The following is a 21,451-nucleotide window of genomic DNA, read 5'->3' on the forward strand; positions in this document are numbered from 1 at the left end:
CAAATAATGATGTAGGTATGCACTGTATCCGTTGAAAATAAGATATTGTAGTATTAGCCTGTTTTGAAAAATAACGCCTCGTAGAGGTCAAACGATTCATTGCAGGGGATCGTATCTGTAGAGACTTTTTATCAGGGCGACAAGATCTACAACATATCAGATCTTCAGCCAATTCGACCGAAATTCAATTTCCATAAGGTTTGTGCAGGTTTGTCCATAAGGTTGTGCAGGGTCCTTTTCAAGTCCACACTTTCCGACAAAACATATCATTTCCTAACAAAATATAAAATAATATATTATAAAATTCACGACATTGCACGAAAATAAACGTTCTAATTTTCACTTTATTAAAATAAATAAATATGAAACCAATGTAATTTTTCATGACGATTCATGTGTTTTTTTTGTTTAATTTCAATAATAATATTATTTAAAAAATTATGTATTTATTATATATTTGTGAAAGAAGGTAAAAATTAAAATTCTTAGGTATCCTTCCCGACTGAAGCCAAGGTCGCACAGCATGTAAGAAAAGAACATCTGGAAACTCCTACAAAAGCTTCGTTGGAATCTTTACGATGTCATTTATGTTTATTTGAGGCCACCAGCCCTTTGCAGTTACAAAGTCATTTAATAGAACACACATTTGCCGGCTGTCCTGCTTTTAACTGCTACATCTGTCAGGCGCTTTTTACAGCCCCTATTGGCCTTCAGGTAACGAAACTATAATATAAAATTGTAGTGGAAAAATATCTTTAAAGGAAAACTAACAGACAAATTCTCAAAGAATTGACCCATTGAGATGAAAAGATTCTTTTCATAGATACACGCATTAAGAGAGATAAACAGTCTTTAAGAGAAAATTCTATTTACAAATACACGCATTAAGGGAGATAAACACTACGAAAAAAATAGTTTTTTTAATGAATTTTTTGTGACCGAAAAAAATAGTTTTTTAAATGAATTTTTTGTGACGCCCATGAAGCAGATAAATAAATAAATGTTTTTCCATCGAATTAGTCATCTTTTAAACTGTTGAAAAAAAAATGTTTTTCTATTTGATGAAATATATCTTTTTTTTTATAAAATGTGTTTGTAGTAGGCTTTGCAAGTTCCATCGGCCCTGCACCTGGAATTCTTAAAAGTCACCTGAGATAAAAAAACCCAAGATTTTCTTAAAGTATATGAATGGAACTCCGAAAGATAAAAAAGGTTTACGAAGCATTAAAGATGATCATGCACAAGCAGGTAGCGAGCGCGTGTTACAGGTATAGGACGGACGATTTATGTTCGCTAGAAAGGCGGTTTTGCTGAGTTAAAGCGGCAGAGAATGCGCGATGTTTGACTTAATAAGAACAGTGTAATAAAATCAACGATACAATAGTCGAGATGGGCACGAAAACGTGCTGCAAGCGGGCAGCGCAAGACGGTCACGGAACGGCAAGTAAAATATGATTAATGACGTTTGGGCCACATTTGGACATAAAATTTCGATGAACGACAAACCGATGCACGATCGCTGTTCGCCGGGCCCGAATTCATGGTGTAAGTGGCGATGCTGGAACTCTTGATGATTTTGATCATCCTCCCCCTCCCCCTCTTAACACCAAGATTGAAGAAGTTATTCGGCCCATTTACGAGGATTTGTCATCATAGGATTTATTAAATCAATGTCACGGATGAGATTACGCTCAGGATAACAATGAAAGTTACAATAAAACTATTTGGCAATTCGCATCAAAACACATTTTCTGCGGTTCAATTAACATGTCATTCAAATAACATGTAGAAACAATGAAATATGTATCTTCATTACTTTTCTCGAAAAAATTCCCAAAAATTGTCTTCTTTTTCAAGCCATAGATTCTTAAGAAAATCTTAGGTTTTTTTATTTCAGATGACTTTTAAGAATTCCAGGTGTAGAGTCGATGGAACTTGCAGAGCCTACTACAGACACATTTTATACCAAAATAAAAATGTATTTCATCAAATAGAAAAATATTTTTCAACAATTTAAAAGATGACTAATGCAATGCAAATTCATTAATTTATTTACCTGTTTTATGGGCGTCACAAAAAATTCGCTAAAAAGAGTTATTTTTTTCTGCTGTCACATTGTTTATCTCCCTTATTTTTCGAACAAAGTTTCGGCTAACAAAATACGCATTTCACAAAAGAGTCTTCGTGGCGTAAATGTCGATTGTTTTTGGATGACGTATCTTGTTATCGCGTCGTCGCATATTTTCCTGTTTACATTTCGATTGCAATAAAGATGTTTTTCAAACTGTTGATAATTTCGTGAATGTTAACGTGAATTGTTTCGCAGAATCACATGGTGCAAGAACACGGCCTCGGTGCGCGACCCTACGATTGCTCTAAGTGTACGCTCAAGTTCTTCTTCACAACGGAGCTGGACCATCACATTCTGACCTTCCACCGTCCGGGAGAGGACCTTTCATCGACCGAAAACGCGCACGAGACCAAGGATCGCGACGTTGAGGCGCGCAATTGCGAGAATAACGTGGCGGTGAAAGAGGAAGTAATGCAGGTCGACGAAGAAGAAGAGGAAGAAGTGAACGTGGATGATCGGGTAGCACAAGAAGAACGCGAAGAGACCTCCGGACGCCCACAAGATGAACAGAAGTTAAAGACGGAAGTCGACAGCGAAACGGCCTCCGGCAAGACGGAGTCGTGATTTTCTTCGTCGACTGAGATAGTCGATATTATATTTCGTTCCGACCTAGACTTAATTAATTCTTGGGAATCCGTTGGATAAATTATTAGGTTTGTTATCGATATAGTTAAGAATACGCTTGGATACGGATATTGTATAGATATTTTTTACGACGGTTCACGCGATTACGTTCTCTCCTCGTGTAAGATTCCAAACTGCCGGAATATGGCCAGCAGTCGGTGCACGACGAATGCAATAATTTACCGGAGCGGCACTAGCGGTGCTTCTATAATGAAGACCTTAACGCGTTGCGCATCGATACACAATCACCGTACTATACTGCTGCAGCACCATTATCATAATACCACCGCTATACTGTCACTCTATTGCTACTAACAAGAAAACGATCAGAGATAATACTGACAAGAAAGTGATCAAATCGCCCTCGGTTATCTGGTCTACTACGTGCGAAGTCATTAGCCGCGATCCTTATTGCAAATGGCATTGACTAATATCGATAATTGCGAACTTTGCGAGGTGTTACGAGACAGCCAGCCAAAATTCCGACGGACGTCTATGTGACGTTTGAGAGATTGAGACGTCGTTTAAACGTCGGTATTATTATCCGGATAGATGCTTCCCGAACACGTTGCTCAAAGTTCATCAACGATGTTGCGAACGACGCCGACGAAGTTCGATACAGTATTAATTAGACGGGAATATGCCGCTTATACTATTCACTCCAGATGGTTAGTTTTTTACGCATTGATAATAGGGACTTTGATACAAGACCACGCGACACGGGCAGGAAGGTGGTTTCTCGTTTATCGTCGAAGCGTTTTGCCGATTTCCACTTTGGGAGTGTCTTTTTACGGAACGTAAGTTCTCGTTTGTGTTAAGTTTGATGAAAGTGTGCGGTATTTATTTAGCGTTTCTCGCGCGAGCACGGATAATTTTATGATTGCGATCGTAAAAGCGAACACAGATCTTAATTCGCATTCTTTTATTTGAATCTTGCGATAATGCGATCGAAAGCGAGTGTCAATTGACTACTCTACCAAAATTCGTCTGACTGCCAAGATTAAAGCAATGTACGTGAATATGTACGTTTTAAATATATATGCACCTGTGCACATATGTATATATGCAATATATACAAGTCTCTTGTAACGTGCTGTTAAATTTATGTTATATACGTTAACTTAAGTTTCAGAAATTAAACAAATCTGAATATAATAAATTTCCTCTGTTTCTATATAATAGATATGGCATTAAAAGAATTATGTTTGCAATGTTGAATAATTATCATCGTTTTTACTAAAGAAAGAAGTGATTTTCATGGAAAAGAAGTGGCTTTCATCGGAGATTAAATGTCGAAATAATTTCGTTAGTGATACTTGACCGATCTCGTACAGTGAGATGCTTAAACATATGTTGGAACATATTTATCTTGATGAGAGAGTTCCGCAACGCATCCCGTATCTAGTAAAAAAGTGTATGACCTGAGAATTCCTAAAAAACAAATTTTCTTATTGAATACGTAATGCGTCGCGAAATTCATCGAAATAAAAGTGTTGCAATCTTTAAACATTTGATTGTACATACTGTTATACCAGTGACCGTCTGTAAAAGCGAAATTTTCACACACGCACACACACACATACACAATACCGTTATAACACCGGTATTCCTACTACTATATTATTGAATATTGATGTAATTTTTTGTACAAGGGAATTTCTAGAAACGCAAAATTCCACTCAACGTAACTGTTTCCTAACTGTGAATGTATATTGATATATGTATTGCTCGATGACATCCAATATTCATAGAAATATTGATTTATTTCGATTATTAAAACAGGGAAATTATTATATAAAACAGGGAAAAATACTAATATGTAAACGATCATCCTTTCTCTCTATATCGAATTTAATATTTGATTATATTTTATTGGCAAAGACGCAAGTAGCAAAGTGACTTCAAAAAACGTATTAATTAGACGTTAACAAGCCATACAACAATTATGTCATATGAAATTTGAATATTTTTTATCTCTCTGTTCTCTTTAGTCATATACTTCGTTGTAAAATTTGAGCCTCTTTTTAATATTACATAACATGTGGAATTATTACCCGCTTCTTTCTCACATAGAACAAACAAAAATAACTTATAATCATATTGTGAGTAATAAATATTGGTTCTATTATTTTTCCTTTAAAGATAAATAATTTTTATAAATAATATGAAATTAATTATTTTATAATTTTAATTAGTAATAATTGTTTTTAATAAATATTTCAAAATTAAAATTTTTATTATTAACATAAAATTAAATTATTTTTTAGAATATAATATTTATAGAAATATATATATAAATCTAAATATAGGGTACATGTGACGTTTTATATATGGCCTTTATTTCTTTTCCCTTCTTGTCATTATAGACTGTTACGCAAGCGAATAGATTGTCCCGCTCGTAGTATGTATAATTGTTGAATAGCCTCTTAATAATGTTAGAGACATTATTAATGCGTCATTAATATATTATTTGACGTCAGCAAGTTTACTGGATAGAGATTCACGGATTTTTCTCTGATAAGTGAAGAATGGGAAATCGTTGTATTGCGTGAAATTTTGCTTCTTAAAAAATTTCTTTCATTACAAAAGAAAAAATTGGGACATAACAAAAAACAGCCCAAGTTGTTTCATTAATTATTTAAAGATGTTAAGCTCGACAAGCTCGTCTTTATTGCAATTGAAATGTGTAAATATAATAGCGGAGAGTGCACTATGAATGTTCTATCGACTTACTAATAAGCGACGAAGTTGCTGGTATCTAATGAGGAGATGCAATAACTTGTCCATTAGACATAGCGGTAAGATATAATTCTGTGCGAAATAAATTATTGTTTCGAGTCTAGCCGGTCGCACGTACTGTATATAATAACCTGTCCATTAGATATATAGTCATTCGGTAAGATAATATTATATACAAATAAATTATTGTTTTAAATCGACTTACCATAGTGTCGTTCCGTCGATCTTTTCCTGAACATTGTTTTATACCGCCAAATGCTATCGTCCATCATACCGCGCACGTTGCCGATCACCCAACCGATGAATTATTTCCAAAAAAGCAGAAAATCCAGCGACTTGCACTTTACCACGAGTAGTAGCTCGCAAAAACGAAAACGATAGTTATCATATGAGTGATTTCCTACTACGTGAGAGATTCAATGTTGAATTTAATATTATGTATTCTCTAAAGGCTAGTCTACTATAAGTTTGGCGTAAGTCGGAGTAAAAAATAATTTATTTTGCTTAATAATTTATTTTTTAATAATTTATTTTGCTTATGCCTATGTTCTAGCTTCCGGAAATATTTCTTTTAAGTAAAAGAAAATATAAGGAAGGTAGAGTCTAGATATAAGTGAAAAAAAATAACTCTTTTTAACGAATTTTTTGTGACGCCCATAAAGCAGATAGATAACTCAGCACAGAGAATTAACCCTTAATGGCTCTACATGGGTACTTCGAGTCCGGATGGTTTCTATTCAAAAATTATTCTAGAATAGCTTATAATCATGTTGTGAGTAATAAATATTGGTTCTACTATTTTTTTTCAAAGACAAATAATTTTTAAAAATAATATGAAATTAATTATTTTAATTAATTATTTTATAATTTTAATAATTAATAGTAGTTGTTTTTTAATAAATGTTACAAAATTAAAATTTTTACAAATTATATTTCCAGCAAACACAATGTTACATATAACGTACATGTTAGTTGTAATACGACATTTGTAATGTACAAGTTTGTCTATAAAAATTATATTTTTGTGATAATCTAAAGAATACATTAATAACATTTTTAAAGAAAATCTGTTTCTCGATTTACCAGCTACTAATGGTTTTTTTACTGGAAACATCATAAATTTCCGTTGCTTACAGTTTTCAAAAATTTTATTTGCAGTAAGAAAAAGTTAAGGACAAACAGTAAGAGCTAGCATAAACATATTTCAAATAGTCAATTTAGAAAAAAGGGAGAGTTTTTTTATTTACTGCCATTGTGGGATATACTGCTTGAGAAGAATTCCTTTTTTCTCAAACATAAATGTTCTCTCCGTCTGAATACAGAATACTGAATTCTTTGAGATTAGAATGTATTATATCTTCGACAAAAACTCAATCTTGAAAAAGATAACATTGTTCTTGTGTAAATAGTTTTATGATCTGCGATATAAGTGGTAAACCTTAAATAACTTTGAGCAACCTTAAATAACGATGACAGTGAATAAAAGAACTTTCCCTTTTTTCTAAATTTTTTCTAAATTGACTATTTGATATATGTTTGTGCTAGCTCTTACTGTTTGTCCTTAACTTTTTCTTATTGCAAACAAAATTTTCGAAAACTGTAAGCAACGGAAATTTATGATGTTTCCAGTAAAAAAACCATTAGAAGCTGAAAAACATTTAACATATAAATTTATTTATTATTTACATATTTACATATTTTATATACATATACATGTAATATGTGTTTGCTGGGATTACAATAAATATCAAATTTATATGACGCGAACAACACAACCTGATCTATCACCGCGGCTGACAGCTGCAAGCGGCACGAATTCAACTGCGACGGGATCGAGATAATCGAGACGGTTGAGACGGCCAATCGTGGAAAAGAGGCTTCACCCACTTCGATATATTTGAGATTTAGTTAACACGCACTTTTTCTGATAGGAATCGTTCGATTTTAAGTATTCTTTCTATATGATCGCGTTAATTTGTCTCAGCTTTAAAATTACAAAGATATACTTTTTATTAATACAATAGTGTTCTAGATTGCATTCCAAAACGTTCTTTTTAAAAAAAATTTTACTCAATACCTATAGTTTTCTCACATTACATATACTATAGAGTATCGAGTAAAATTTCCTAAAAAATGACGTTTTGGAACGCAATCTTAGAACAGAGGTTGCTTTCGAGAGGCACAAGTCGACACAAACATCATTCTATCTTTGTTCCTTATTTAGTGAGTAACAAATATAGGATAATACTTGTGTCGACTTGTGTCGACTTGTGTCGACTTGTGTCTCTTGTTGAAAAGCAACCAGAGCCTTTTGGCTCCGTAGTAACCATCGAAATCCGTAAGAGGCGCTGTTTGTCTTACATTTCGGCTTCAGCTGTTGGCTTAGCGTCACTCCGTGTAGTGCTTCCATGAGAGTAACATCTGTGGTGTAGATCTTTGCAATACGAAAGAGAGAAACTTGTAGAAGTCGAGGCGTGTTCGAGAGTCAGTCTTGTTCTGACAAACTGTGCAAGGATCAACGCAATGACGGGTTTCACGGAAAGCGCGTTGGTAAAGCGGTTAATGGATCTAAACAATTCGCAGCAGAGTATCCAGACGTTGTCGCTCTGGCTCATTCATCATAGAAAACATCATCCGACGATCGTGAAGGTGTGGTTCAAGGAGATGTGTAAAGGTACATACAACGAGTCATTCCTGTGAATCTGCCGTGCCGCAATGCTCTTTTTGCGAGTGAACAATCGAGACAACGCTCGACGTCCGGGTCGAGAATCGTTGAAGCTTTTAGGTTAGGTTATGCTGCATCGCGTGACGGACGAGCGTTTCTCTCTGCGAAATTGCGGCTTGTCGCTGATTGATCGCGTCGTCTCGTTAACGTTTCCACGTGGTTCGAAAAGTTCTGTCTGTCTCGACTGATATTCGCGAAAAAATCGGATGATTGTTTCAGCAGGCCCTGATTCGAAGACGAGACTCGTGTTGTTGATCTTATTCGAGTATTAATAAGACAAGGATACACTGAAAAAACAAATCTTGCATAATGTCGAATCGATTTCTCAGATACCTAGTGATATATTTTTGCTAACGTTTTGCAGTGTCACTGCTTTTTTTGTTGTACAAAATAACGATAACACGAACTGTGTATTAATATTACTATGGAAGTAAATAATTTCCATTCATATACTTGTTTTTAGTATGTAACTTCTAAGCAAGCAGCATATCTAGTATCTTATGTACATACACATATGTATGTAAAGAATATGTTTAAAAATAGGATATGTGTTTGTAACAATAGAGGTACATATATAATAGGAAATATATTACAAAATAAAATATATCACAAAGACATGATTAGTATTAATTTATTTTACTATATCTTCATATTAACTTTGTAATCTCATTAGCTACATATTAGCTTTGTAATCTGGAATTTTTATGTAGGAATCATTCTTAGTATATTATTACAACTCCAAATATTTTTGCAGCAAAGGACAATCGGAAGTTGATGTTTATGTACCTGGCGAATGATGTCATCCAGAATAGCAAGAAGAAAGGACCAGAATTTGGGAAAGAATTTGAGACAGTTCTCACAAAGGCCTTTGAACATATGAAGGGTTTTGATGAAAAAACAAAAGGGCGATTGAATAGGTTATTACAGATCTGGGAGGAACGAGGAGTTTATGATAAAACCCTGATGGCAGAATTCAAAACAGCCTTTACAGATACGATAAAAGATGGAGGAACACCACCACCACGGAAGAAAGCAAAACTCGATATTGAGAAGATAAAGGTATATATATTATTAAATTATACTATTATTATATTATACTAAATTATGTTTCTACATATAATGAAAATGTTCACCTTGGAGGCAATACAAGTATATGATATAATCTACACAAAAATAATATGAATTCATGTAACATCTGCACTGCAAGCTATTTCGGCAGCAGTTTTTACTTGAATAATGTCTTCAAATTACCTGATTCAATTACAACATGTATAAAATGACAGAAAAGTTATATATTACTTTCACATGCTTGCAGAAGGAGAAAAAAGAGAGGAAGAAGTCTGAGACTGAAGTGGAGGTAGATGGCACCAAAGAGCTTCATGTAACGTTGAGTCCTCGTACACCAGCTGGCGATCCACCAGAAACTGAGGAGCTCATAAAGGCCCTAATGGTTAATATCAATTATATAAACAACCATCTTGCCGAACTTGTATCGTTAACAATAAAATATTTTATTCATATCAAAATAAATGTTGAATCCACACATGGGGCATGTAACGGCAAATATTATAATTTTGACACATCCACCTTCATCGATTACTTAAGTTACATTTGGCTCCATTGCCATTTATTTTCTTTCGCTTTGAATGGAGCGTACGATGAATCTTGTCTGTATTTTCCTTTGGTTTCTAGAAAAACGTCATTCTTCAGAACATACTGAGTGGATTGCCTTAGTGTTTGATCAATGTTTTATTTCGGTATAATATTGACAATATTATACTCTATTTTATTTCCTCAATAGTGTGTTTAGTTGGTTGGGTTTTTTTTATTTATAATAGTATCTAGGATGTGCTTTATTATTTGTTTACAAGCCGAATGTGTTTTATTGAATGAGGGATGCTAGTTTTTATGAGATATACGCGAGTTAGGGTGGGAACTAACAGATCCTTTTGCTTTTCAGGATCTGGAAAATACCGCGTCGTCGGACGCCGGTGTTAGGGAGCGTATCGCATCCTTACCACCGGAAGTGTCGGAAGTCTCTTTGCTCGCAAATCTCGCCGATCGAACGGCCGCGGATCAATTAAGCGTTGCGGTGAACGAAGCCGCTGCTCTTCTTGCTGACTATAATGGACGATTGCAAGCCGAAATGGAGGACAGGAGAAGATTGTTAACGATGCTTCGAGACTACACTTTGGCACAGAGACAGCTACTTCAGCAAGCGCAAAGCACTTTAGAGGTATAATTCTGCTTCTGTTCTATAATATAAATTTTTGACATTCTAATCTGGTATATGCGAATAAAACAATAATAATAAACAATAACTAAAGATTTATCTAAAGTATAGGACAAATTTTTTTAAGATTTTTTTTAAGATCAATGAGCACTTTTAAAGTTAGATATAAGATAAAAGTATAAGCGTTAATTATTGAGAGAGACTGTATCATAGATAGTATCATAGATAGTAGAGAGATATAACGCATCTTTTATTTCTAAAATAATGTAGCTCTTTAATAGTAGCTTACGAAGACTCAAGCATGATTATTAAAAAAGATATAGATCTAAATTATCGTACGTTACTCTATTTCTTATACGATATTATTTTTTATTACAATTACTTAATTTATTGGCATCTTATCGATAACATCATGGATTTATTATGTGTGTTCTAGGACTATAAAGAAAAACTGAAGAAAGTCTGCACAGTGCGAACGGAGGTAAAGTCTCACATTTCAAATCTTCCGGACTTGACGCAATTGCCGGACGTCACGGGCGGCCTAGCACCTCTTCCCTCCGCTGGAGATCTGTTTTCCATGCACTAGTATAAGCTTGCATTCGCGCGTGACAGTTGCGTTTATAGTTTTTATCACTTTAATGTCGCCGATAGGGAAGAATACGAATCGTGGAACAGCAAGTATTTTTTTTCTTTTTACATCGATAAAAGGAGAGTCGTCCACGATGACTTTGTACTACCAAGAGAAACATTTGATAAATTCGATATTAAAATGAGATATAAAGTATAACTACAAAACGAGAGAAATATTGAGAAACGAGGCGAGACATTATGACTACATGTTAGTAACGGCTGCACATGTTTGAGCAATACAAATCGCTACGCAAATTGCTCGTGTAATATAACTCTCGATTTTGTACGTTACGTGATAAGTTGTTTAGCTCCTTCTAAGTGCTTTCTTCATGAGAAAATATAGCGAATGAACCAACGAAAATTCGCTTTTCTGAATGAATTGATGAAGAAACGATTCCAGCATAAGAAACGCAAGAAAGATAATAATGTTCTTGCGATATAACGAACTGAGAAATTCGAAATATATTGTTCAAAATATAAAATTCATTTAACATCACATTATTAATTTTATCAAATTTATTTTGTACCAATCAATATAAACGGATTTAACTCAGATCAGTTGAGTGATATACAATATTCAAAACGAATTAATTGCCTATATTATCGAATGGTACTTGCAGGTTTAACTAAGTAGAATCAGGAAATGAAGCAATATTACACTTATTCAAATATATTATTTTAAATGTGTTTATTGAAAATTGAATACCAAAAGTATTTAGACTTTTACTGATGCAATCATTCGAAAAAATGATTCTCTAATCGTTTTGAGTAGTGTATAATGTGATATAATATATAGCAACCGTTATATATGAGTTACGAAGTGCATGCCAACGGATCGATGATGACCATAGAAATACCTCAAAATGATAAATCGTACTTTATGAGATTCATACAACTGACGTGTTACTTGGACACTTCCTGCTAAGTTGATGGTAATACATTCGTATGCATATATGACACGTATCGTGACGGAACTTATAATTATTTGGACATCGACTCTGTTATTAATTATTTGAAAAGTCTTACCACGTGATTTTTTATCACGTCATCACTGTTCATCGGTAATCATCAAGAGATTGCTCTCACAAATCGAGTAAGCATTACCTGTACATATATATACCAATGTAGTACATACAATATCGAGACTGACGACGAGAAAGCAGTCTCCGCGTAAAGATGCAACAATGTACATGTATTATTTTAAGAAAATACGCGTAAATCATGTGGGCTGCGCGGAAAATAATATTGTAATATGCAACAAATTACAATTAAATGTTTTGATCGTTATATACACCGTGCCTCTAGTATTTTACTTCTTGTGGAAATGACGCGAATTTTCCTGTATAGCTTTACACTACAAAATAAGGTATTTTGCTGTCTTACAAAGATGGTAAAGCAGTTCCCATATTCTTAGTTAACAAAGGATTGTACACTTATTATAAACATAAAAACACCAAGATATATGTGGTTTGTATAAAGAAAAATTATATTATAATCATTCTAATAAATACAATAAATCTTGTCGTATCACCAGCATATATATTAACATAGATATTATCATATAGATAGTCCTAATTGACTATTTTGTTATGTCATCCATAAATATGGATTTTTTGTATATTGGAACCATTACAACAATCCATTTCTTGATCTTTAATGGATATCACGCATTTACTTAACTCTATTGGAAAACGCGTATTTTACATTGAGCACTTATGAATAGGCATTTATATACAGATGGTGATGCATAATCCATTTGATTTACCATCTTAACTATTTGAACACAGGACTTACATGGACTGTGAAATTTATAAACTCATTCAAGTAAGAAGACCTTTGACAGATGATTTGATTACAGTTTGACTACTATCTTATTGCTAAAATAAAGTTTTCTATGCAATTTACTAAACTGTACAAATATCGATTCATTCTATATGTACATTATATCAAAATATATCAACATGTCCAACATATATGTCAATTTTGCTACGTATACGTTACATGATTTGCTGGGTCTCTAACATCAATTTCATGATTTACCTAAATAAATCTAATCCACTAGTGATCAATGAGTTTTCCTAAATATACAATTGATACGTTATTCCTTTAAAAAGTATTGAACATTTTAAATTGTCACAATATATATAGACATTGTACATAATAAAAGATTTTAAAGAATTTACAGGATTATATATGTACAGTTTAACTAAATTCAAATTCAAAATAGATAAGTTTCTCATTTGTCATAATCTTATAGTAAATCTCACAGTATACACACAACATATCCAAGAAGATCAACATTCCATATTCACATTTAGTAGAGTTATGAACATTCCAAATCATTATTTGAATAAAATGTATTACTCTTAAGTCTCATGTGGATGTGGAGGTCTTGTAGGCTTTAGAATCAATTTTCCAGTGTCATCGCAGCTCATATTGAAATCACCAAGAACACTTCTGGCACGTTGAGTTATAATACTGGGTGCTATTACACGTCTATGTACTCCCATCATAAACAATATCACTATAAAATAATTAATTGACAATTACAAAATACATATCAGTTATATAAAAAAAAAAAGTTTTTGCACTTACCTAATATTATGCTAGCCATAGTAAAGAATGGATGATTGCATAGACTTTGTGTGAAGGATACTGCCGATGTATTAGGGTCTGTTAACCAATGCCAAGCACCCACAGCAGTACAAACTGAGATAAAACCCAATAGCACTGTAAGAATATCCAAATATCCATGATATTAATATAAATAATAGAATTAAAATACTTAGATCAAAAGTAAAAAGTAAGAATATATACTTCTCCATCTTAATGTTGCAGGTTGTAGGCTAGCTATAACCTCAGTCAGCCGTCTCTCAAAAGCCTTCAGGTCTGAAAGTGCAGAAACAGGTACTGAAGGAGGAAAAACGTAACTTTAAAATCAGTAGGTCATATTTATTCATCCAGAGATAAAAGAAATAGTATAATATTAATTGGTGCTCTAACTGAATTTTTTTTCACTATCTAAGATTATATCTCTAATCTAAAATTTTTACATAAGAATGTTATTGCTGATTAAGATTAATTAGTGACAGTTACTTATATAATTAATCCTTTTTGTACAAATTCACACGTATTTTTACTATAAAACAATATTTATTGTTTTTTACGTATATACTTTTACCTTCGCATACTGTCTGGTCCAACGACATGATTGTCTATTACATTTGCGATTTATATCAGGAAATCAGAGTGAACGTGTTAAAATACGTACGGAGAGAGTGATTCAAGGGATAAACAACACGTCGTCTGAGGTTGTGTCGTGCAACTTGAAAATTTTCTGCTAAACTTACGACCAACATCCAATTTCTCTAGAATTCCCTATTCAATATCCTTGACTAATCAATTTCTGGTTTCAAACGTACAATTTTAATGAATAATTTAAACCTCGTTGTATAAAACTTAAATTTTAATTTAAAATCTTACATCAACCTCCAATTCTAATGCGTAGCATAGTGATCTAATAGAAAGAGAGATAGAAAGGAAAAAGATAATACTGTTTCTTAACTAGTCATATTTATTAAAATAAATATAAATAAAAAAATATTTAAATTTAAATAGAAATATTTATAAATATTTTTAAAAACTATTTTCTCACACATATACGTGTATATTGAACTGGGAAAATTTATTCACGATTTACTACGGATCTTTAATATTATATAGTCTATGCTCTTAACCGGCTCTGTCTTTATATGTTAACGCCGCAAGATGGCAAATATCTTAACAATCGACCTTTAAAATTTAATATTTTAAATTAACAATTGCAAAATTTGTATTAATAATAAAAATGTAAGACTCACAACTACCTAATAAAATGTTCTGTAAAAATATGAAATTTTATTAATGTACGGTATTATTACCATGTTCTATAGTGTTACACTCATATGTACATTGTAGAAAATAAATTCGATATATACTACCTTCCACAGACTTTTTGACGGAAGTGTGTGCTAGTGATGGCACAGCTGAACATTGATCGCTTAACGTAGGGCAGATCTGCTCAGTGGGTGTTGTCACGTGTGATGAAGTCGCTTCAAGTAGCTTCTTGTGATTCGACTCCCGATTGCGCGTGCATCTTCGTGGCTTGTTTTCACACCTCGGATTTGCACGCCGGCACGGTTGAGTCTTTCAAGTCGCTCCTCGAACCGCCGCGATTTCCAAATTGGGGGGCAAATCGAGAGTAGGTCAGACGAGTCATAATTAGTCGCTTCCATATACAGGCACTGCCTGAAGAAGGTAGTCTGCCATTTTTTGATGTTTGATTTATTTTTTCAATGCGGAATTAGAAATATATAATTTACAGAAATATTGCAGAAAGCCGTAATAAAAGTATTTTTTTATTAACTTATATAAGACCTGTAAATAATATTATACAGATCTAATATTCTCTGTTGTAGAATAATTCTTGGATATAAGAAATTTTTTCTTTTATTTCCTATAATGAAAAAAATTAATGACGCAATATACTCGAAACATTTTTCATAGAATACTAAATTTTATTTTTCATTTTAATATATAAAAATATACATCGTTTTAGTAGCATATTTAAGCTTTTACAATTTTATGTAACATTTTAGATTAGACTTACATTTCTTTCCATGTCCCACATATTGTATATTAAATAAATTATATATAAGTATTAAATAATATATATATATAAGTTAGTAAAAGAAATTATAAGAAAAAAAGATTATATATTTCACTTTTTCATTTCATATACTTGATATTGATATTTTTATCATCTGGATTCAGTTCAAGAATTAAGATTGAGACAAAACAGTTAAATGATATAGTAAAGATAACTTTTGTTAGGTATGTGATGCTTAGTTTTTCCTCAAGAATATAAAACACACTTTATACTAACGACGTACTTTATAATTTTATATGTGATCTTAAGACTCGATTTTTTTTTGTGTTTCGCTATTAATTTCAGAAGAAATTTGCGTAAAAAGAAGATTCCAATTCCAAACTTCATCTGGTTCCTTTACTAAGTTTTCATTATAAAGTTTATCTGCAAGTAGTGAAAGGCTGACACCGTCCAGTGATGTAAATGCCGCGTTTTTTACTAGATCTGTATCCAATTCTTCGTACGCAGTTACACGATTTGCGTTAATTCTGAAAAAATTATATTTCTAGTTAATTCTTTTGTAAAAAAACATCCCTATAAAAAATTTCTCTTCCTTCATTAAAAGATTTACTCTTTTCTAAGTCGTAATATGAATATTAGAATAAATAATACTCACGTAGGAGCACTTGCAATTTCAGGTGAAATATTATCTTCCTGAATTTCATCCAAATCTGGTATTACAGGAATATCTAAACATAAAAGATAACAATGCCAAAGAGAAAGAATAACATAAAAAGAATTAACTATATTTGATATTAACTGATTAATCATGATCATAAGTATATTCTTTATTATTTATAGATTATATAATTAAGAACACATAAATGATATAAAGAAATTCTTTGATTACATCCAATTAAAGTAAATCACCTTTAATGTCATTAATTCCAGACTTACCATCTTCTAACTCCTCCTTCTCTAATGCTCGAAAACGTTCCCTAAGAAACAGTCTGTCAGTGACTACAGATGTCTGATTCTTTAATTTTATGCATTATACTCACTGTTCAATAATATTTGATGCTGTCTTTGACCTAAGTAATGAAAAAGAAATTACTTATTCTAATTATACTTCAAGGTAATGAATTTACTTCATTCATTTCATGTTTCAATTATATCAAAATTATTCTATTTCTTAAAAAAGAGACATCTTATGTTGTAGATATTATAACTTTTTTTTAAATTATACTGTTGCTTTCAAGATATCTTTTGAACAAGACAATCTCATACTTGGCACTTTTCAATTCATCACCCCAGCCAGTTTTCCTAGAACGAGGTGGTGCTATTGGTCTTTGTGTAGGGACAGACTTTCCAGATGACAAAGAAATTGGACTCTCCAGAACATCATCATCAGATTTATTTTCATCCTGTAAATTGTTTTGACCTGCACGCCTACCTAGGCGTGGTACTAACTGAAAATTGATTGACTCATTAGATTGTTATATTAGTAGATAATTGATTCTTTCATTGAAATCATTGAAATATAGATTTTAAATTTAATTGATGTATTGTTATTTGTAATCTACAATATGAAAACAAACTATATGTCAATAAAATTATATATAAAATATGTGTACATATAACCGCAAAGTATTTAAAATATTTAAAAAATGCTGAAATAGTAGAGAATACTGTTTTCTAAAGTATTATCTACGTTACCTTCTTAGAAGTAATCTCGAGATCGTTAGCCCAATCCATTTGGTATACAAATTTTCACTTAAGCAAGAAAAAATAGAAGTAAATATAAAAGTAAAGAGAAAAGTTTCTATGTTCACTTATATATATCACTTGAAATCAAGCTTACAAATAATAAACTTACAACTATAATCACTATACAGTGTTTATACAGTGTTTACAAATGGTAACCATGACAACAAAGCGATCTAATTTATATGCAGTAACCTACAGGACATCTATTCGTAAAGGTATCTTTAAATAAGAGCGTCCGAGCGTCGAGCGTTAAAGCGTTAGCCAATCAATGTATCAAGTCCCAGAAGTATAGTTGTAGTTCTTGCGGAAAGTGGCACGTTGATTGGCTACCGCTTTAACGCTCGACACTCGATGCTCCCATGTAAAGGCACCTTAAAAGGGTGCGTTCAGATTCACTATCCGGGTGCACTCTATTAGAAACACTATAGTATATGTTACATACACTATAGCACTTCTAGTATTAGAGTGCACCCGGGTAAGGGGTGCATATCTGAACGCAGCCAAAAACGTGTGTATGAGTATGTGTGTGAATATAAATTTTATCCTGATTGCAACTGCTGTTACATTAAAACTAGAGATGCCCAATTCTGAATCGATTCGATTCTTTCGTCAAAAATAGGCTTATTCGTGTTGTTTGCATTCTTCGCACTTTTCATATTTAAAACCAGACGAAAGTATATTGGAATGTTTGGAAGAAGTAAAAGCAAGATAACTAACTCGATTGTTTCTTCCAAGCATCTGATTAGGCGTCCATCTCTTTTTAAAAGCGAAAAGTATTAAACATGCAAGCAGCACGAATAACCCTTTTTCCCTAAATTTGTTAGGGAAAGAATCGAATCGATTAAGAATCGGGCATCTCTAATTAAAACATATCTGTGAAATGATAGTCTTATCATTTTTACGTTCCTATTCTAGTTGTATTTTATTTTTCCGGTTTCTCGGTTCTCCGGCTTTTACAATGTTTCGTGTAACAATCCGACATCTTCTACTACTAAATATATAGTCCTATCCATAAGGACCTTTCCCTCGATCTATGTACACACACACACACACACATATAATTTAATAAGAATATGATTAGTATAGAAGATTTAGAAATAAACGTGAGAATATGGGTTAGGAGATTAGAATAAGTCTAAATAGGAAGGTGATGTCACAAGTAATATCTAAATAATATCTTAATAACGTTTCTAATATCAATAAGATATTATTTGATATTATCTTGTTACTTGGAAGATTATTTTATGAATATTATATATTCAATAAAATTTGTATATGTTGCATAAAATCAAGTTCATATATTTTCGTCCATTAAGTAAATTGAATATGCATGTTAAACATATATATGTGTAATCAATAATTGAAACATCAAGAAAAAGAAAAAGTTATGATAAGATTGCACTTTAACATTTCTTTGTTATATCTTCTCCTTCATAGTTTCGTTTGTATTTGTATCGTATTCCTTACTTTGATTGTATTCCTTATTTGGATTATATACCTAGCGAAAAAAATAGTATATATAATTATATATAAATATATATGATAATATATGAATTTTGTCCATACATATGACTTTATATATGATCATATTTAATTATATATGTTATAATATATAAAACGAAAATTGTCAAATGAAAAAAGAAAAACATAATTTGATTCGATTAAACGTCAACATCATGGGCTACTATAAACATAAGCATTTACTTCAATTGTATCTTCACAATAATATTCTTTTCAATGTCGACATATATAATTATATATGATCATATATAACTATATATGGACAAAATTCATATATAAACTTTTTTCCCGGAGTCTTACTTGTTCGATGTTCCATTTGCATGTACGGATTTTCTTTACATCCGTTGTCATTACTCACTGGTATGCTTTTAATTAATCTATAATAAAAAATAAATAATGTATTTTGCTACATATTAACAAACAATTATATAGCTTATCTGTATTTGCAATATGAATGAGTATAATAAAATTTAATTTTAAATAAAAGAAAATTTTAAAAATTTTAATCTTTGTATTTAATTCAAATTCTATTTTAGTTAAATTTTATACTTCGAAGAGAAATTAAATTAGATTAATTTATATTAATGTAAATTGAATTTAATAGTTAACGTACAAAACTTTTTTAAAAAGTTGTGTTTTTATTCTTTTTGAAAATCTAATATAAGGAGGAAGAGAGAAAAAAGATCAAGAAAAGAAAAAGGAGAAGACTTAAAGATGAAAGAGAAGAAGATGAAAGCAAAAGGGAAAGAGAAAAAGGATGAAGGAAATAGATGCAATAAAATCTTGAATTGCTCGCCATGTAAGTGTAACGTACCTCATAATATTACATTTTACTGCAGGGTAAGACTTGAACGCCTTATGTATTAAATTCTTAAGGTTACTAGTGTTCAAATAGTGAATATTGCCGGCATTAGGGCCTCGAGTTATCAGAGAATAATTTTCATCATAGCAGCAATATTTCGAAACTATGTTTTCATTATTTTCAACTTCAATTTTCAAGCAGTGGGTAGGACCGCATTTGTCCTGAGTATTGGAAACTTTTTGCCACCAATACTCTTTTGCATTTTTCTGATCATTGACTTTAATGATATCTCCACCGGGATATGTACAAAGGCACGACGGCAACGAGTCAATGAGTTCTGCAGATTGGTACGTACAGATTGGTCAGTAAAAATATTCTCGCGTATTTATTCACAACGTATTCATTCGCGTAACAATTCTCATAATATTCGTTTATATATTTGATAAATTTAAGTAATATATTTGTAACGTATGTAAGAAGAAAATTGATTCTTTAGTTATTCATGGCGAATAAATTCATGGCGCCTAATGAATATCGGACTTGTTTAACCGTCTAATATTTTCGTATATTAAACACGCAAACATAAACATACACACATCGAAAACGGATATAAGAAGTTTTATCTGATGTAAGATCAAATAGCATGAGAATTGTTTCGATCCTCGCTGGATTTATTTATATACGTTGTTCAAACAAAAAGATTGAAATTTGGTAATTAAACCTATCGAGCTCAAATTCAAACACTGCTTACCTAAAGGAGGCTGAATTTTTTCCATATTCCATAACACATCACAAGTACTCTCATTTAAATTTTGAGTTGGGCATTTAAGTTGGACATTTGAGTTGGGGTTATTATCGTTTACTGAACCCTGAATTAATTCTTTGGTAAATTTGCTAATTAATTCAATGGTAAGTTTACTTATTTCACGAAGTAGTTTAGGAATATATTCGCCAGTCAAAGCCTCAAACGGATCACGAAATTGCCTTTCATTCTCTGCTTCTCTGATTGTTCTCTGATTGTTCTTTGATTGTTTTGTGTAATTTACTCCTTTCCGAGCTTTTATGAATCGATATTTCTCACCCTTGTCGTCACTATTCGAGATTTTCTGGGCTAACATTTTATACCACGTACGCATCATATTGCAAAATTCAGGGTTTTTAGTAAGCGATAAAACTCTTTCTTCCAACGTCTTTAACCTATCTGTGTATTGCTTTTGTACCTGTAGCATACCATCTAAGTGAATCTACGAGAAGTTTCGTTGCTCTAAATGCTATGAAGCGCGGAATTATATGAGTAATAGTCATAAAATAGCTACACTTCTATAATTACCTCTGATTAATTATCAATAATTATTTTTAATAAATATTACGAAAAGGAAGAGAATCCCCGAAATTATTTCACGTTGTCGACCGTTTGTATATTTATACTTACTTTATCATTTTCATTATCGATGATTTCCGACGAGATCGAGTGAAAAAGAACCGCCAAGCAAATTACGTACAAAGTTTTCATTTTTCTGACTCAGAATTCGATTTCGGGATAAACGAAGTCCTGAAATAAAAACATTGCAAATAATTTTAAATTTGAGAGGAAGAGGGAGAGAGGGAGAGGGAGAGAGAGAGAGAGAGAGAGAGAGAGAGAGAGAGAGAGA

At 32.2% G+C, this 21,451-nt stretch overlaps 5 protein-coding genes across 13 annotated transcripts in view; 2 read left to right on the top strand and 3 right to left on the bottom strand.

Moving 5' to 3' along the window:
* Nucleotides 1-5,694, top strand: part of LOC116843854 (zinc finger protein 423) — an 88,647-nt gene extending 82,953 nt beyond the window's left edge. For both annotated transcript variants that reach the window (XM_032814688.1, XM_032814689.1), the window contains 2 exons: nucleotides 490-714; nucleotides 2,327-5,694. In XM_032814688.1, the coding sequence (XP_032670579.1) occupies nucleotides 490-714; nucleotides 2,327-2,695 (594 nt within the window). In that variant the 3' untranslated portion in view covers nucleotides 2,696-5,694. The remainder of the gene's footprint in view (nucleotides 1-489; nucleotides 715-2,326) is intronic.
* Nucleotides 5,695-7,260: 1,566 nt separating this feature from the next.
* Nucleotides 7,261-12,380, top strand: LOC116843869 (regulation of nuclear pre-mRNA domain-containing protein 1B). The gene is made up of 5 exons (XM_032814723.1): nucleotides 7,261-8,168; nucleotides 8,974-9,278; nucleotides 9,535-9,669; nucleotides 10,180-10,455; nucleotides 10,889-12,380. Exons 1-5 carry the CDS (start codon nucleotides 8,018-8,020, stop codon nucleotides 11,036-11,038), a joined length of 1,017 nt encoding a protein of 338 aa, XP_032670614.1. The 5' UTR covers nucleotides 7,261-8,017; the 3' UTR covers nucleotides 11,039-12,380.
* A 165-nt stretch (nucleotides 12,381-12,545) lies between these two features.
* LOC116843870 (nuclear envelope phosphatase-regulatory subunit 1) lies at nucleotides 12,546-14,774 on the bottom strand. 4 transcript variants are annotated; one of them, XM_032814725.1, is made up of 5 exons: nucleotides 14,566-14,774; nucleotides 14,354-14,488; nucleotides 13,900-13,971; nucleotides 13,678-13,812; nucleotides 12,546-13,606 (listed from the first exon to the last, which is right to left on the bottom strand). In XM_032814725.1, the coding sequence occupies exons 2-5, from the start codon at nucleotides 14,439-14,441 to the stop codon at nucleotides 13,449-13,451; spliced, it is 453 nt and encodes a 150-aa protein (XP_032670616.1). In that variant the 5' UTR covers nucleotides 14,442-14,488; nucleotides 14,566-14,774; the 3' UTR covers nucleotides 12,546-13,448. The 4 variants fall into 4 exon arrangements, with proteins under 4 accessions (XP_032670616.1, XP_032670615.1, XP_032670617.1 ...); XM_032814724.1 differs by having other exon boundaries at nucleotides 14,354-14,774; XM_032814726.1 differs by having other exon boundaries at nucleotides 13,900-13,992; nucleotides 14,264-14,771.
* Nucleotides 14,775-15,617: 843 nt separating this feature from the next.
* On the bottom strand, nucleotides 15,618-17,716 carry LOC116843838 (intraflagellar transport protein 43 homolog). Of its 4 annotated transcripts, none has more exons than XM_032814660.1 (7): nucleotides 17,586-17,716; nucleotides 17,426-17,482; nucleotides 16,997-17,178; nucleotides 16,771-16,800; nucleotides 16,667-16,707; nucleotides 16,386-16,458; nucleotides 15,618-16,257 (listed from the first exon to the last, which is right to left on the bottom strand). In XM_032814660.1, the coding sequence occupies exons 2-7, from the start codon at nucleotides 17,462-17,464 to the stop codon at nucleotides 16,035-16,037; spliced, it is 588 nt and encodes a 195-aa protein (XP_032670551.1). In that variant the 5' UTR covers nucleotides 17,465-17,482; nucleotides 17,586-17,716; the 3' UTR covers nucleotides 15,618-16,034. The 4 variants fall into 4 exon arrangements, with proteins under 4 accessions (XP_032670551.1, XP_032670549.1, XP_032670550.1 ...); XM_032814658.1 differs by having other exon boundaries at nucleotides 16,640-16,707; XM_032814659.1 differs by having other exon boundaries at nucleotides 16,667-16,719.
* Nucleotides 17,717-18,752: 1,036 nt separating this feature from the next.
* On the bottom strand, nucleotides 18,753-21,378 carry LOC116843906. 2 transcript variants are annotated; one of them, XM_032814816.1, is made up of 5 exons: nucleotides 21,232-21,378; nucleotides 20,551-21,019; nucleotides 19,812-20,136; nucleotides 19,298-19,374; nucleotides 18,753-18,974 (listed from the first exon to the last, which is right to left on the bottom strand). In XM_032814816.1, the coding sequence occupies exons 1-5, from the start codon at nucleotides 21,310-21,312 to the stop codon at nucleotides 18,967-18,969; spliced, it is 960 nt and encodes a 319-aa protein (XP_032670707.1). In that variant the 5' UTR covers nucleotides 21,313-21,378; the 3' UTR covers nucleotides 18,753-18,966. The 2 variants fall into 2 exon arrangements, with proteins under 2 accessions (XP_032670707.1, XP_032670706.1); XM_032814815.1 differs by having other exon boundaries at nucleotides 20,551-21,043; nucleotides 21,232-21,371.
* Between the last annotated feature and the right edge of the window lie 73 nt (nucleotides 21,379-21,451).

This window comes from Odontomachus brunneus, unplaced genomic scaffold (genome assembly GCF_010583005.1).
Source record: "Odontomachus brunneus isolate Ranch 3 - 2012 unplaced genomic scaffold, Obru_v1 Obru_scaffold_036, whole genome shotgun sequence".
Classification (NCBI taxonomy): domain Eukaryota; kingdom Metazoa; phylum Arthropoda; class Insecta; order Hymenoptera; family Formicidae; genus Odontomachus; species Odontomachus brunneus.

What these genes read in the sequence shown, in the direction of transcription:
- LOC116843869 (XM_032814723.1), top strand. Translation starts at nt 8,018, where the DNA reads ATGACGGGTTTCACGGAAAGCGCGTTGGTAAAGCGGTTAATGGATCTA. An exon ending in TCGATATTGAGAAGATAAAG is followed by an intron (nt 9,279 to 9,534) that starts GTATATATATTA and finishes ACATGCTTGCAG; the next exon opens with AAGGAGAAAAAAGAGAGGAA. An exon ending in AAGCGCAAAGCACTTTAGAG is followed by an intron (nt 10,456 to 10,888) that starts GTATAATTCTGC and finishes TGTGTGTTCTAG; the next exon opens with GACTATAAAGAAAAACTGAA.
- LOC116843870 (XM_032814725.1), bottom strand. Translation starts at nt 14,441, where the DNA reads ATGTTGGTCGTAAGTTTAGCAGAAAATTTTCAAGTTGCACGACACAAC. An exon ending in TCCCTTGAATCACTCTCTCC is followed by an intron (nt 13,972 to 14,353) that starts GTACGTATTTTA and finishes CTGCACTTTCAG; the next exon opens with ACCTGAAGGCTTTTGAGAGA. An exon ending in TGCAACATTAAGATGGAGAA is followed by an intron (nt 13,813 to 13,899) that starts GTATATATTCTT and finishes ATATTCTTACAG; the next exon opens with TGCTATTGGGTTTTATCTCA.
- LOC116843838 (XM_032814657.1), bottom strand. Translation starts at nt 17,464, where the DNA reads ATGGATTGGGCTAACGATCTCGAGATTACTTCTAAGAAG. An exon ending in GATGAATTGAAAAGTGCCAA is followed by an intron (nt 16,801 to 16,996) that starts GTATGAGATTGT and finishes TTCATTACTTAG; the next exon opens with GTCAAAGACAGCATCAAATA. An exon ending in GAAATTGCAAGTGCTCCTAC is followed by an intron (nt 16,258 to 16,385) that starts GTGAGTATTATT and finishes TAATTTTTTCAG; the next exon opens with AATTAACGCAAATCGTGTAA.
- LOC116843906 (XM_032814815.1), bottom strand. Translation starts at nt 21,312, where the DNA reads ATGAAAACTTTGTACGTAATTTGCTTGGCGGTTCTTTTTCACTCGATC. An exon ending in TCGATAATGAAAATGATAAA is followed by an intron (nt 21,044 to 21,231) that starts GTAAGTATAAAT and finishes AACTTCTCGTAG; the next exon opens with ATTCACTTAGATGGTATGCT. An exon ending in GTAAAATGTAATATTATGAG is followed by an intron (nt 19,375 to 19,811) that starts GTACGTTACACT and finishes TTTTTATTATAG; the next exon opens with ATTAATTAAAAGCATACCAG.